Source organism: Nerophis ophidion, linkage group LG03, assembly GCF_033978795.1.
Source record: "Nerophis ophidion isolate RoL-2023_Sa linkage group LG03, RoL_Noph_v1.0, whole genome shotgun sequence".
In the NCBI taxonomy this organism is placed as follows: domain Eukaryota; kingdom Metazoa; phylum Chordata; class Actinopteri; order Syngnathiformes; family Syngnathidae; genus Nerophis; species Nerophis ophidion.
In genome coordinates this window covers 79,259,060-79,274,981 of record NC_084613.1, presented here as the reverse complement: position 1 = coordinate 79,274,981, position 15,922 = coordinate 79,259,060, and the positions used below count along the sequence as shown (strand labels likewise).

At 37.6% G+C, this 15,922-nt stretch overlaps 1 protein-coding gene across 1 annotated transcript in view; it reads right to left on the bottom strand.

Moving 5' to 3' along the window:
- The window catches only part of crlf1a (cytokine receptor-like factor 1a), an 85,726-nt gene extending 72,681 nt beyond the window's left edge, over positions 1-13,045 (bottom strand). The window contains 1 exon segment of the mRNA XM_061896164.1: positions 12,786-13,045. Within this exon segment, the coding sequence (XP_061752148.1) occupies positions 12,786-12,864 (79 nt within the window). The 5' untranslated portion in view covers positions 12,865-13,045.
- Between the last annotated feature and the right edge of the window lie 2,877 nt (positions 13,046-15,922).

The following is a 15,922-nucleotide window of genomic DNA, read 5'->3' as shown; positions in this document are numbered from 1 at the left end:
TATGTTTCATAACCAGCCCCTCCACCACTTTCTCAAAATCTCCCCCAAACTTGTCGCAATTGTTAAAAACTATGTTTATGCTAAAACATTTTTTTACTTAATCTTATATTTTAATTTATCCATCCATCCACCTTCTTCCCCTTATTTAAGTGTTATTATTCATAACCAGCCCAACTACATATTTAGATGCATCACAATTTGGACATTGTGGGTGATAAAATTGATTACTAAATGTCAATAATCCATTTATTTATTGTAAATAAAATAATGCAGACAGTTCTAAAATCTGTCTGATTGCAGCCAGCCAACTCACCGAGAGATCCGACCAACTCCTTTATTATAGGGCACCTATGTTCTACTTTTGCACACATTTTTATTAATTCAATAAAGGTGATGGGGATTTTTTGGTACAAATGCGCTGTTTTTAAACATTGCAAGTGATAAACGCTTCTTTAGTGAAACGAAAAGAAATGCATGAATATACATAAATTAAAAATGCACCAATAATCGATTTGTAATCGAATCGTAGCTCCTGAATCGTAATCAAATCCTGAGGTGGCAAAAGATTCCCACCTCTACTTCCAATCATGTCCAAAAATGTGAAGTGAAGTGAATTATATTTATATAGCGCTTTTCTCTAGTGACTCAAAGCGCTTTACATAGTGAAACCCAATATCTAAGTTACATTTAAACCAGTGTGGGTGGCACTGGGAGCAGGTGGGTAAAGTGTCTTGCCCAAGGACAAAACGGCAGTAACTAGAATGGCGGAAGCGGGAATCGAACCTGCAACCCTCAAGTTGCTGGCACGGCCACTCTACCAACCGAGCTATGCTGCCCCATATGTTTGGTGCAACTGTTATAATTTTTAAGTTTTTAACAAACTCTGATTCATCAAGTCTCCCCACCTTCTCAAAAACTACCCAAACAAGTCTCAATTGTTTGGGCTGCAAAACGTTTGGGTCCAACTATTATTATTTTTATGTTAACGTTTTATGGAGCTGGTTATTAACCATAACAGTGATTGAAAACTATAATAGTTTGGCATAAATTGTTAGGAGCACAAACAATTTGGACAAGTTTGGGGAGATTTAGACTGGGGGAAACTTCACACAGAGGTGGGTGAATGGAAAGTATCCATCCATCCATCTTCTTCCGCTTATCCGAGGTCGGGTAGTGGGGGGCAGCAGCCTAAGCAGAGAAGCCCAGACTTCCTTCTCCCCAGCCAATTCGTCAATCTCCTCCCGGGGGATCCTGAGGCGTTCCCAGGCCAGCCGGGAGACATAGTCTTCCCAACGCTCCCTGGGTTTTCCTCGTGGCCTTCAACCGGTCGTACGTGCCCTAAACACCTCCGTAGGGAGGTATTCAGGTGGCATCCTGACAAGATGCCAAACCAACTCATCTGGCTCCTCTCCATGTGGAGGAACAGCGGCTTTACTTTGAGTTCCTCCCGGATGACAGAGCTTCTCACCCTATCTCTAAGAGGAAACTCATTTCGGCCGCTTGTACCCGTGATCTTATCCTTTCGGTCATGACCCAAAGCTCATGACCATAGGTGAGGATGGGAACGTAGATCGATCGGTAAATTGAGAGCTTTGCCTTCCGGCTCAGCTCCTTCTTAAACACAACGGATCGGTACAGCGTCCGCATTACTGAAGACGCCGCACCGATCCGCCTGTCGACCATACGATCCACTCTTCCCTCACTCGTGAACAAGACTTCGAGGTACTTGAACTCCTCCACTTTGGGCAAGATCTCCTCCCCAACCCGGAAATGGCCCTCCACCCTTTTCCGGGTGAGAAGTATGGACTCGGACTTGGAGGTGCTGATTCTCATCCCAGTCGCTTCACCGATCCAGTGAGAGCTGAATATCTTGGCCAGATGAAGCCATCAAAAAGCAGTGACCTAATCCTGCAGCCACCAAACCAGATACCAGGGGTCGGGAACCTTTTTGGCTGAGAGAGCCATGAAGGCCAAATATTTCAAAATGTATTTCCGTAAGAGCCTTATAAAATTTTTCAACACTGAATACAACTAAATTTGTGCATTTTTAAGTATAACCAACATTTGTAGAGTATAATAAGTCTCTTGTTCTTTTTAACAACATTATTATAAAAGTTAACCAATAATACATATAATACTTCTTACCATTAACGCGACATCTTGAACAGGTGCGGTAGAAAACGGATGGTTGGATTAAAATGCATGAGAATGTTTTATAATTTGAACGTTATTTTTGAAACTGTGATTACCAGCGGAATTATTCATTACTTATCGTGTTAAGCAATGTCAGCTAAGATTTATCTGAGAGCCAGATGCAGTCATCCGGCTCTAGAACAATAGGTTCTCTACCCCAGGTTTAAGAATTAGACACCTTTTTACCTGCACTCTGCCTCCCACTGTTTCCCACATCTACAAAGCAACTAGCTACCAACTGCCACCTACTGATATGGAAGAGTATTACACGTTTACTCGGCATAGCTCGGTTGGTAGAGTGGCCGTGCTAGCAACCTGAGGGTTCCAGGTTTGATTCCCGCTTCTGCCATCCTAGTCACTGCCGTTGTGTCCTTGGGCAAGGCACTTTACACACCTGCCCCCAGTGCCACCCACACTGGTTTAAATGTAACTTAGATATTGGGTGTCACTTTGTAAAGCGCTTTGAGTCACTAGAGAAAAGCGCTATGTAAATATAATTGTCCGAGAGCCATATGTAGTTATTAAAAGAGCCACATCTGGCTCTAGAGCCATAGGTTCCCTACCCCTGCCATATACCCTCAACCCCCTGACTGCGCCTAAAAATTCTGTCCATAAAAGTTATGAAAGTAATTACTGGTAAAATGAGGAAGACCGTTACTGTCCCTCAAATTTCATGGACTATTAAGTTGATAAAAGACTCAGACCGGGTACATACACTCATCCATTCAAACCTTTAGGGGTCCTTCCAACACAAATGTCCCCCATAGGAGGCATTAGTGGACTGCAAGGTAAAGTAAAAACCCAGTTTCCATATGAGTTGGGAAATTGTGTTGGATGTAAATATAAACAGAATACAATGATTTGCAAATCATTTTCAACCCATATTCAGTTAAATATGCTACAAAGACAACATATTTGACGTTCAAACTGATAAACATTTTTTTTTTTGCAAATAATCATTAACTTTAGATTTTGATGCCAGCAAAACGTGACAAAGAAGTTGGGAAAGGTGGCAATAAATACTGATAAAGTTGAGGAATGCTCATCAAACACTTATATGGAACATCCCACAGGTGTGCAGGCTAATTGGGAACAGGTGGGTGCCATGATTGGGTATAAAAGCAGCTTCCTTGAAATGTTAAGTAATTCACAAACAAGGATGGGGTGAGGGTCACCACTTTGTAAGCAAATTGTCGAAAAGTTTTAGAACATTTCTCAACGAGCTATTGCAAGGAATTTAGGGATTTTACCATCTACGGTTCATGAAATCATCAAAAAGTTCAGAGAATCTGGAGAAATCACTACACGTAAGCGATGACATTACGGACTTTTGATCCCTCAGGCGGTACTGCATCAAAAATCGACATCATTGTGTAAAGGATATCACCACATGGGCTCAGGAACACTTCATAAAACCACTGTCACTAACTACAGTTGGTCGCTACATCTGTAAGTGCAAGTTAAAACTCTACTATGCAAAGCCAAACCCATTTATCAACAATGTCACTTAAGATAGACTGATGCAAAGTGGAAAGGTGTTCTGTGGTCTGACGAGTCCACACTTCAAATTATATTTGGAAACAGAGGACGTGGTGTCCTCCACAACAAAGAAGAAAATAACCATCAGGATTGTTATAGCCGCAAAGTTGAAAAGCCAGCATCTGTGATGGTATGGGGGTGTATTAGTGCCCAAGGCATGGGTAACTTACACATCTGTGAAGGCACCATTAATGCTGAAAGGTCCATACAGATTTTGGAGCAACTTATGTTGTCATCCAAGCAACGTTATCATGGACGCCCCTGCTTATTTCAGCAAGACAAGTGTTACAACAGCGTGGCTTCGTAAAAAAAAGAGTGCGGGTACTTTCCTGACCCGCCTACAGGCCAGACCTGTCTCCCATCGAAAATGTGTGGTGCATTATGAAGCGTAAAATACGACAGCGGAGACCCCGGACTGTTGAACGACTGAAGCTCTACATAAAACAAGAATGGTAAAGAATTCCACTTTCAAAGCTTCAACAATTAGTTTTTTCAGTTCCCAAATGTTTATTGAGTGTTGTTAAAAGAAAAGGTGATGTAACACAGTGGTGAACATGCCCTTTCCCAACTACTTTGGCACGTGTTGCAGCCATGAAATTCTAAGTTAATTATTATTTGCAAAAAAAAATAAAGTTTGAGTTTGAACATCAAATATCTTGTCTTTGTAGTGCATTCAACTGAATATGGGTTGAAAAGGATTTGCAAATCATTGTATTCCGTTTATATTTACATCTAACACAATTTCCCAACTTATATGGAAACGGGGTTTGTATTATTGGTTATCTTCAGAATAACAATGTAATTAAAAATAATAAGAGACTTGGTTATCTTCAGAATAATGTTATTAAAAAGAATAAGACTCATCATACTCTGAACATGTTGGTCTTTCTTAAAAATGCACGCATTTAGTTGTATTCAGTGTTAAAAAAAAATATCATATAGCTCTCACGGAAATACATTTTAAAATATTTGGCTTTCATGGCTCTCTCAGCCAAAAAAGTTCCTGACCCCGGCCATAGATGCACTTCAAAATCTTCTGTTCTTTTTGCGAAGCAAATAGTCTCATCTTCATTACAATTGTTGCTATGTTTTTATTGAACGGTATCGATACGAGGCAGCACGGTGGTACAGGGGTTAGTACAGGGGTGTCAAACTCAAATACAGAGTGGGCCAAAATTTTAAACGGAACAAAGCCGCGGGCCAAGGTTGAACAAATTAACCTTTAAATAGGGGCCCAAACAAGTTTTGCAATGAATATTGAACAAGCAAGTCTTAAATAGGGCAGCACGGTGGAACAGGGGTTATTGCATCTGCCTCACAATACAAAGGTCCTGAGTAATCCTGGGTTCAATCCCGGGCTCGGGATCTTTCTGTGTGGAGTTTGCATGTTCTCCCCGTGACTGCGTGGGTTACTTGGGCTTCCTCCCATGGAACAGGGAGAGCTTATATAACATAATAGTGCAAAATCAACTTTCACAAAACAAACGAAAAAACATCAGTGTTATACTAAATAAAATGTAATTAAAAAAAATAATGCCTCTTTTCTATTTGCAGCCATCTAAGGTAAATATCAACATTAACTTTTTCCACAGGCTAATAAACTCGAAAGTAAAATAAAAATTAGGTGGGCGGGGTTTGGTGGTGTATATTGTAGCATTCCGGAAGAGTTAGTGCTTAAAGGGATTCTGGGTATTTGTTCTGTTGTGTTTTTGTTGTGTTAAGGTGCGGGGGGTTCTCCCGAAATGTGTTTTGTCATTCTTGTTTGGTGTGGGTTCACAGTGTGGCGCATATTTGTAACAATGTTAAAGTTGTTTATACGGCCACCCTCAGTGTGACCTGTATGGCTGTTGACCAAGTATGCGTGTGTGAAAGCCGCATATATTATGTGACTTGGCCAGCACGCTGTATATATGGAGGAAAAAGGGGCGTGAGGGCATGTTGTAGAGGACACTGCCTTTGAGGCACGCTCCCAATATTGTTGTCCGGGTGGAAATCGGGAGAATGGTTGCCCAGGGAGATTTTAGGGAAGGGCACTAAACTTCGGAAGTCTCCCGGGGAAAATCGGGAGGGTTGGCAAGTATGAGTATTAGCGGTGAATGTGGTGTTACCGGCGGGCCAGCTCTAAGGTAAGAACAAGAAAGTTTGATCACATTACACCTGTACTGGCTCACCTGCACTGGCTTCCTGTGCACTTAAGATGTGACTTTAAGGTTTTACTACTTACGTATAAAATACTACACGGTCTAGCTCCATCCTATCTTGCCGATTGTATTGTACCATATGTCCCGGCAAGAAATCTGCGTTCAAAGGACTCCGGCTTATTAGTGATTCCCAAAGCCCCAAAAAAAGTCTGCGGGCTATAGAGCTTTTTCATTTCGGGCTCCAGTACTCTGGAATGCCCTCCCGGTAACAGTTCGAGATGCCACCTCAGTAGAAGCATTTAAGTCTCACCTTAAAACTCATTTGTATACTCTAGCCTTTAAATAGACTCCCTTTTTAGACCAGTTGATCTGCCGTTTCTTTTCTTTTTCTCCTATGTCCCACTCTCCCTTGTGGAGGGGGTCCGGTCCGATCCGGTGGCCATGTACTGCTCGCCTGTGTATCGGCTGGGGACATCTCTGCGCTGCTGATCCGCCTCCGCTTGGGATGGTTTCCTGCTGGCTCCGCTGTGAACGGGACTCTCGCTGCTGTGTTGGATCCGCTTTGGACTGGACTCTCGCGACTGTGTTGGATCCATTATGGATTGAACTTTCACAGTATCATGTTAGACCCGCTCGACATCCATTGCTTTCCTCCTCTCCAAGGTTCTCATAGTCATCATTGTCACCGACGTCCCACTGGGTGAGAGTTTTCCTTGCCCTTATGTGGGCCCACCGAGGATGTCGTAGTGGTTTGTGCAGCCCTTTGAGACACTAGTGATTTAGGGCTATATAAGTAAACATTGATTGACATTGATTGATCATTGATTGATTGATTAATTAAATGTTAATTTGATATTGCCTCAAGGGCCAAATGAAATTAAACGTCGGGCCAAATTTGGCCCGCGGGCCAGAGTTTGACACCCATGGCTTAGTGCATGTGCCTCACAATAAGTAGTCCTGAGTTCAATCCTGGGCTCGGGATCTTTCTGTATGGAGTTTGCATGTTCTCCCTGTGACTGCGTGGGTTCCCTCCGGGTACTCCGGCGTCCTCACACTTCAAAGACATGCACCTGGGGATAGGTTGATTGGTCCTAGTGTGTGAATGTTGTCTGTGTTGGCCCTGTGATGAGGTGGCGACTTGTCCTTGGTGTACACCGTGCAGCTGAGATAGGCTCCAGCACCCCCCCGCGACCCCGAAAAAGGATAAGCGGTAGGAAATGGATGGATGGTATTGATACGAAGGGTCCTCTCAGGCTGCACACACACACGCCCTTGAGAGATATGGTTTCATAATCCAGGTGTGTTAGACCGACTTGTCAGAAACCGAACAACGGTCCATTTAAGGTGTTTCCATGGGCTGTAGGAGGCTCACACCACATCTGCGGTCCCTTCCAAGGTTTCTCATTGTATCCCATTGGGTTTTTTCTTTCCCTTGTGTGGGATCTGAGTATGTCGTGGCTTGTGCAGCCCTTTGAGACACTTCTGATTAAGGAATGAGTGTCAAACGTACGGCCCGCGGGTCTAATCAGGTTGGATCTGGCCCACCGGATGAGTTTGCTAAGTATGAAATTGGACCGAAATTTTTCAATGATGAAAACTGCTGTTTAAATGTGTCGTATAGTAATTATTTGTATCTTTGTAGATTATGCTACATCCATCCATTTTCTACCGCTTGTCCCTTACGTCAGTGGTCCCCAACCACTGGGCCGCGCGGGCCGTGGCCCGAATGGTACCGGGCCGCAGAAGAATTTTTTATTAAAAAAAAAAAAAAATTAGTATTATTATTTTTTTTAATTATTATTAAATCAACATAAAAAAAACACAATATACACTTACAATTAGTGCACCAACCACAAAAACGTCCCTTTTTCATGACAAAGAAGAAAAAAAAACGAAAAAAAAAACAGACCTCCCCCCACCCCTCCCCCGGGCTGCGGGACAAATTATTAAGCGTTGACCGGTCCGCGGATAAAAAAAGGTTGGGGACCACTGCTGGAGCCTATCTCAGCTGCATTCGGGCGGACACCCTGGACAAGTCGCCACCTCATCGCAGGGTCAATACACATAGACCAGGGGTGTCCAAAGTGCGGCCCGGGGGCCATTCGCGGCCCGCAGCTAATCGTTTACCGGCCCGCCACACATTCTGCAAAAATTGCAAAATTGATAGTATTGCAAAAATACAAATAAAACAACGACTTGTCCAGGGTGTACCCCACCTTCCGCCCGATTGTAGCTGACATAGGCACCAGCGCCCCCCGCCACCTTAGAGGGAATAAGCGGTTGTAAATGGATGGATGGATGGAATGAGGTGAAATCTAATGAGAAAAAGTGGCAATGTTGACACAAAGCTGCCATGCAGGCAGTTTTTTTCCCCCTTTTGTCTTTAATTTCTTTTTTTTCCATTGCTCCAAAAAAAAAAAAGACAAAAAAATCTATGTTATAATGAATTATTACTTAAAAATTATCACTTTAAAATGTTTTATGTGGAAAAAATATTGCACATGTTGTGTGGTTGCCATATAAATACATCAACGTTTTGACAAAAGAGCATAAAACAAATAAAATAATAGTTCAAACTTAAAATCGAAGTTGATCTTGAAATTTAAGTGTTAAAAGTGAAAAAAAAATTAATAAAAATGCATCACTTTATGAGTGGGGAACTTTTCGGATCTCAAATATATTTAGTATAATTGTATTTAACTTTTCACTGTGATTACACAAAAAATATTGAATAATTAAAATCAATGGTGTCCTGCATTATTGATCTTTGAGGGCTTTAATTGCTAAATAAAGGAACTCTCCTGAAGGAATCAATAAAGTACTATCTATCTATCTATCTATCTATCTATCTATCTATCTATCTATCTATCTAAATACTGCATATTTCAGTTTTACTATAAAAAACAAAGTTGTCTTTGACAGAAAAGGCATAAAACTTTATTTTTTTTACTTTATATCAACCTCAAGTTGATATAGAGATATACTGTAAGCATTAAATTAAAAATAATAATAATAACTTGACTTATCTTTAACATTTTAGTGACTGAGACCCTCTATGCTCCCCAGGAGCCCTAAGGATTAAAAAAAAAAAAATCCATATATTTTGTTATGGTTTGGAAATGAAAAATATCAAAATAACCCCCGCATGCTTAAATTTTTCCGTGTACAGCCCTCTGTGGAAAAAGTTTGGACACCCCTGACGTAGACAGACAACATTCACACACTAGGGCCAATTTAGTGTTGCCAATCAACCTATCCCCAGGTGCATGTTTTTGGAAGTGGGAGGAAGCCGGAGTACCCGGAGGGAACCCACGCAGTCACGGGGAGAACATGCAAACTCCACACAGAAAGATCCCCAATCAAGGATCGAACTCAAGACCTTCATATTGTGAGACACACATACTAACTCCTGTTCCACCGTGCTGCCTATTATGCTACAATTGCAAAAAAATAAAATAAAAAAAAAAATATATATATATATATATATATATATATTTTTTTTTTTTTTTTTTTTTTTTTTTTTTTTCCCCTCAATCTCCTGATGATTGAGGGAACCCCTCATGAAACAGTTCTGTAGAGATGAAGTAGTCTTGTGATATATATATATATATATATATATATATATATATATATATATACATATATATATATATATATATATATATATATATATATATATTTGCATAGTTTGTATATGTTATTAATGTTGTAAATACAAATCTTTATATATCTAGAAAGGGTGGTTCTTAAGAGGTAGGCATTTTTCTGAGGTCTTCAAATACAAGTGTGTGTGTGTGTGTGTGTGTGTGTGTGTGTGTGTGTGTGTGTGTGTGTGTGTGTGTGTGTGTGTGTGTGTGTGTGTGTGTGTGTGTGTGTGTATGTGTTCATGTATTTCTACCCTTCTTGAGACATTAACAAGGAAAAGTACCTTCCATATGGGGAGGTGTGAACAAGTTAGGACATAAATCATGGTCCCAATATGGAAAATCATTGCATCTAATAGAGAATGTCTCATTTGCACCCCTAGTGGTGAAATCTATCAAATTTAGGGTGGTCCCAAAAAGGAGGGATTTTGCAAATTGACTCTGTTGCAAGTCTTGTGTATTCTTTGTAATTTATATGTGTGTGCTATGGCTATTGAGTTTTGTTTTTGTTTTTAAATAAACTACAAGCTTACCTTTTTTATATTTGCATAGTTTGTATATATTATTCATGTTGTGAATACCAATCTTTATATATCTAGAAAGGGTGGTCCCTAAAGAGGTAGGCATTTTTCGGAGGTCTTCAAATACAAGTGTGTGCGTGTGTGTGTATGTGTTCTTGTATTTCTACCATTCTTGAGACATCAACAAGGAAAAGTACCTTCAATATGAGGAACGGGGATCAAGTTAGGACATAAATCATGGTCCCAATACGGAAAACCATTGCATCTAATAGAGAATGTCTCATTTGCACCCCTGGTGGTGAAATCTATCAAATTTAGTGTGTTCCCAAAAAGGAGGGATTTTGCAAATTGACTATGTTGCAAGTCTTGTGTATTCTTTGTAACTTATTTGTGTGTGCTGTGGCTATTGAGGGTTTTTTCAAACAAACAAAAAACTACAAGCTTACCTTTTCTATATTTGCATAGTTTGTATACATTATTAATGATGTAAATACAAATATTTATATATCTAGAAAGGGTGGTCTAAAGAGGTAGGCATTTTTCAGAGGTCTTCAAATACAAATGTGTGCGTGTGTGTGTATGTGTTCTTGTATTTCTACCACTCTTGAGAACTTAACAAGGAAAAGTACCTTCCATATGAGGAGGTGTGAACAAGTTAGGACATAAATCATGGTCCCAATACGGAAAATCATTGCATCTAATAGAGAATGTCTCATTTGCAACACTGGTGGTGAAGTCTATCAAATTTAGGGTGGTCCCAAAAAGGAGGGATTTTTCTAATTGACTCTGTTGCAAGTCTTGTGTATTCTTTGTAACTTATTTGTGTGTGCTATGGCTATTGAAGTTTTCTTCAAACAAAAAAAAATATACAAGCTTACCTTTTCTATATTTGCATAGTTTGTATATATTGTTAATGTTGTCTTTGGAAGTGGGAGGAAGCCGGAGTACCCGGAGGGAACCCACGCATTCACGGGGAGAACATGCAAACTCCACACAGAAAGATCCCGAGCCTGGATTTGAACCCAGGACTGCAGGACCTTCGTATTGTGAGGCAGACGCACTAACCCCTCTGCCACCGTGAAGCCCTGCACCTGGGGATAGGTTGATTGGCAACACTAAATTGGCCCTAGTGTGTGAATGTGAGTGTGAATGTTGTCTGTCTATCTGTGTTGGCCCTGCGATGAGGTGGCGACTTGTCCAGGGTGTACCCCGCCTTCCGCCCGATTGTAGCTGAGATAGGCGCCAGCGCCCCCCGCGACCCCGAAAGGGAATAAGCGGTAGAAAATGGATGGATGGATGGATGGATGGATGTTAATGTTGTAAATACAAACCTTTATATATCTAGAAAGAGTGGTCCTTAAGAGGTAGGCATTTTTCAGAGGTCTTCAACTACAAGTGTGTGTGTGTGTGTGTATGTGTTCATGTATTTCTACCCTTCTTGAGACATCAACAAGGAAAAGTACCTTCAATATGAGGACCGGGTGAACAAGTTAGGACATAAATCATGGTTCCATTTTGGAAAAGCATTGCATCTAATAGAGAATGTCTCATTTGCAACACTGGTGGTGAAGTCGATCAAATTTATGGTGGTCCTAAAAAGGAGGGATTTTTCAAATTGACTCTGTTGCAAGTCTTGTGTATTCTTTGTAACTTATTTGTTTGTGCTATGGGTATTGAGTTTTGTTTTTTTATATAAACTACAACCTTACCTTTTTTATATTTGCATAGTTTGTATATATTATTAATGTTGTAAATACAAATCTTTATATATCTAGAAAGGGTGGTCCTAAAGAGGTAGGCATTTTTCGGAGGTCTTCAAATACAAGTGTGTGCATGTGTGTGTATGTGTTCTTGTATTTCTACCATCCTTGAGACATCAACAAGGAAAAGTACCTTCAATAAGAGGACTGGTGAACAAGTTAGGACATAAATCATGGTCCCAATATGGAAAATCATTGCATCTAATAGAGAATGTTACATGTGCACCCCTGGTGGTGAAATCAATCAAATTTAGGGTGGTCCCAAAAAGGAGGGATTTTGCAAATTGTTGTTGCAAGTCTTGTGCATTCTTTGTAACTTATTTGTGTGTGCTATGGCTATTGAGTTTTTTTTTCAAACAAAAAAATAACTACAAGCTTACCTTTTTATATTTGCATAGTTTGTATATGTTATAAATGTTGTAAATACAAATCTTTATATATCTAGAAAGGGTGGTCCTTAAGAGGTAAACATTTTTCGGAGGTCTTCAAATACAAGTGTGTGCGTATGTGTGTGTTCTTATAATTCTACCCTTCTTGAGACATCAACAAAGAAATGTATACCTTCAATATGAGGAACGGTGAACAAGTTAGGACATAAATCATGGTCCCAATACGGAAAATCATTGCATCTAATAAAGAATGTTACATGTGCACCCCTGGTGGTGAAATCTATCAAATTTAGGGTGGTCCCAAAAAGGAGGGATTTTTCAAATTGACTGTTGCAAGTCTTGTGTATTCTTTGTAACTTATTTGTGTGTGCTATGGCTATTGAGGTTTTTTTCAAACTAACAAAAAAACTACAAGCCTACCTTTTTTATATTTGCATAGTTTGTATATGTTATAAATGTTGTAAATACAAATCTTTATATATCTAGAAAGGGTGGTTCTTAAGAGGTAGGCATTTTTCGGAGGTCTCAAGAAGGTAACAAGCGTGTGTGTGTGCGTGTGTGTGTGTGTGTGTGTGTGTGTGTGTGCGCGCGCACTTACGCGTGGACGAGGACAGGACGGCAGCAGAGTTCAGCAGCAGCAGCAGAAGGCAGCAGCACATATCTATCAACACTTTCATGTCTTTACCCTTTCTCTCTGCTTCGTCTCCACTCGGTTTTGGCGCGAAAAAAACAACAACCAGGAAAGTGTGCTAAAAGTCTAGTTTAAAAGGTAGGTGGGCGCGGAATGTAAGTTAAGAGCCGTGCTGCTCCCTCGCTTGTCTTCTTCTTGTCGCTTCCTCCTGCTGCTTAAATCATACACAAGTTTATACTTTTAGGCCCCGCCCCCTTCTCATGGCCACGCCCCCTTCTCCTAGCCCCTCCCTCCTCCTCCTCTCTTCATGGACCCTTTTTGCCTCCGCGCTTCCCGTCCTTTGCCTGATCCCTCTTTTCCCAAAACGCCCCACCCTCCATTTGTTTTAGTGATGATATGGCGAGAGTCAGACTTCCACTGAAAATGCTGCGTGACTTTCCAGGATGTGGTTTTTTTAACCACGGGGCACACCTGCGTGATCGTGATCCAAAAGCAAACACCAGCTCATAACATGTAACATTCTTGGAAATGTGGCAATGGAGTATGTGCCTGTTCAAAAAGGTTAAGGGGCAGGTATGAGGTTGTATCAGTTTGTAATCGTCACTATCTAAAGAATGTCCTGTATCTCTTTTTTGTTGTTGTAACTTTATAAATGTGTTTTTTACTTGTTTTTTTTTTGTACAAATTCCAAAGAGAAAACAAAAAATTACAATACATTTTATTCAATGCATTATTTAATTTAAAAGAAACCTTGCTCCAAAACTTACAACAATTTCACAACTATATTAATGTGTTTTTTCTTTATTTGTTTATTTATTTATTTATTTTCATTTTTTCAAAATCCAAAGAGAAAACAAAAAATAATGACGAATTACAATACATTTTATTCAATGTAATATTTAATTCAAAAGAAACCTGGCTGTAAATGTACATCCAAAATTCAAAACATTATATCAATGTGTTTTATATGTATTTTCCTTATTTTTAATACAAAATTCAAAAAGAAAACAAAAAATAATGACAAATTACAATACATTTTATTCAATGCAATATTTAATTTAAAAGAAACCTGGCTGTAAATGTACATCCAAAATTTAAAACATTATATTAATGTGTTTTTAATATACTTTCCTTTTTTTTAAATACAAAATTCAAAGAAAAAGCAAAACAACGACAAATTACAATACATTTCATTCAATGCATTATTTAATTTAAAAGAAGCCTTGCTCCAAAATTTCCAACATTTTCACAACTATATTAATATGTTTTTCCTTTATTTATTTATTTATTTATTTTTATTTTTTTCAAAATCCAAAGAGAAAACAAACAATAATGACGAATCACAATACATTTTATTCAATGTAATATTTAATTCAAAAGAAACGCTGTAAATGTACATCCAAAATTTAAAACATTACACTAATGTGTTTTAAATGTATTTTCCTTTTTTTAATACAAAATTCAAAGAGAAAGCAAAAAAACGACAAATTATAATACATTTTATTCAATGCATTATTTCATTTAAAAGAAACTTTGCTTCAAAACTTACAACATCTTCACAACTATATTAATGTGTTTTTCCTTTATTTGTTTATTTATTTATTTATTTATTTTTATTTTTTCAAAATCCAAAGAGAAAACAAAAAATAATGACGAATTACAATACATTTTTTTCAATGCAATATTTAATTTAAAAGAAACCTGGCTGTAAATGTACATCCAAAATTTAAAACATTATATTAATGTGTTTTAAATGTATTTTCCTTTTTTTAAAATACAAAATTAAAAGAGAAAGCAAAAAACTACAAATTACAATACATTTTATTCAATGCATTATTTAATTTAAAAGAAGCCTTACTCCAAAATTTCCAACATTTTCACAACTATATTAATATGTTTTTCCTTTATTTATTTATGTATTTATTTATTTATTTATTTTTTATTTTTTTTAAATCCAAAGAGAAAACAAAAAATAACGACAAAATTACAATACATTTTATTCAATGCATTATTTAATTTAAAAGAAGCCTTGCTTCAAAGCTTCCAACATTTTGACAATTATATAAATGTTTTTCCTTTTTTTTTTTTTTTACAAAATCCAAAGAGAAAACCAAAAACAATGACAAATTTACAATACATTTTATTCAATTTGTGATTTATTTTAAAGAAACCTCGCTGTAAATAAACATCCAACATTTAAAACATTATATTAATGTGTTTTAAATGTATTTTCCTTTATTTTATTTATTTATTTTTAAAAATCCAAAGAGAAAACAAAAAATAACAACAAATTATAATACATTTTATTCAATGCATTATTTAATTTAAAAGAAACCTCCCTGTAAATGTACCCCCAAAATATTCAGAATTATTCTGTGTTTAAATGTATTTTCTTTTTTTTAAACTTTTTTTTTTTCAAATTCCAAAGAGAAAACAAAAAATAACGACGAGTTACAATACATTTTGTTCAATGCATTATTTAATTAAAAAAAAAAAACCTTGGCCCAAAACGTCCAACATTTTCACAATTAATGTGTTTTTCCTTTTTTTTTCTTTTTTCTTTTTTTTTTACAAAATACAAAAAGAGGACAACACGGGAAATAACGAACAATTGCAAATCAGTTTGTATAATATATTATTTAAATTAAATGAAACCGGTTGTAATTGTTGCTGTCCAATGAAAACATGTATATCCACAATTTAAATAAAGAAATGCGTTTTTTCCTTTTTTTCTTTTTCTTTATTTGTTCAAAATTCAAAGAGAAAACAAAAAATAATGACGAATTACAATACATTTTATTTAAAAAAAGGAATGAATTGATTATTGAAATTAAATGAAACCTGGCTGTAATTGTTGATTTCCAATAAAAACATGTATCTCTAAAAAGTGTAATTTTAAATTTTACAAAAGCTAAAGAAAAAATTGGCAATTTTTAAGAAATTTTATACAATATATGGATCAAATTAAACCAGGATGTAATAACAAAACGTGTACATCCATATTGTTATGGAAATATGTTTTTCTCATTCCTAGACAAAGCCAAACACAAAAATTGATTGATGATTACATGAAAACCAGCTGCAACTGTTAATTGAAAAACATG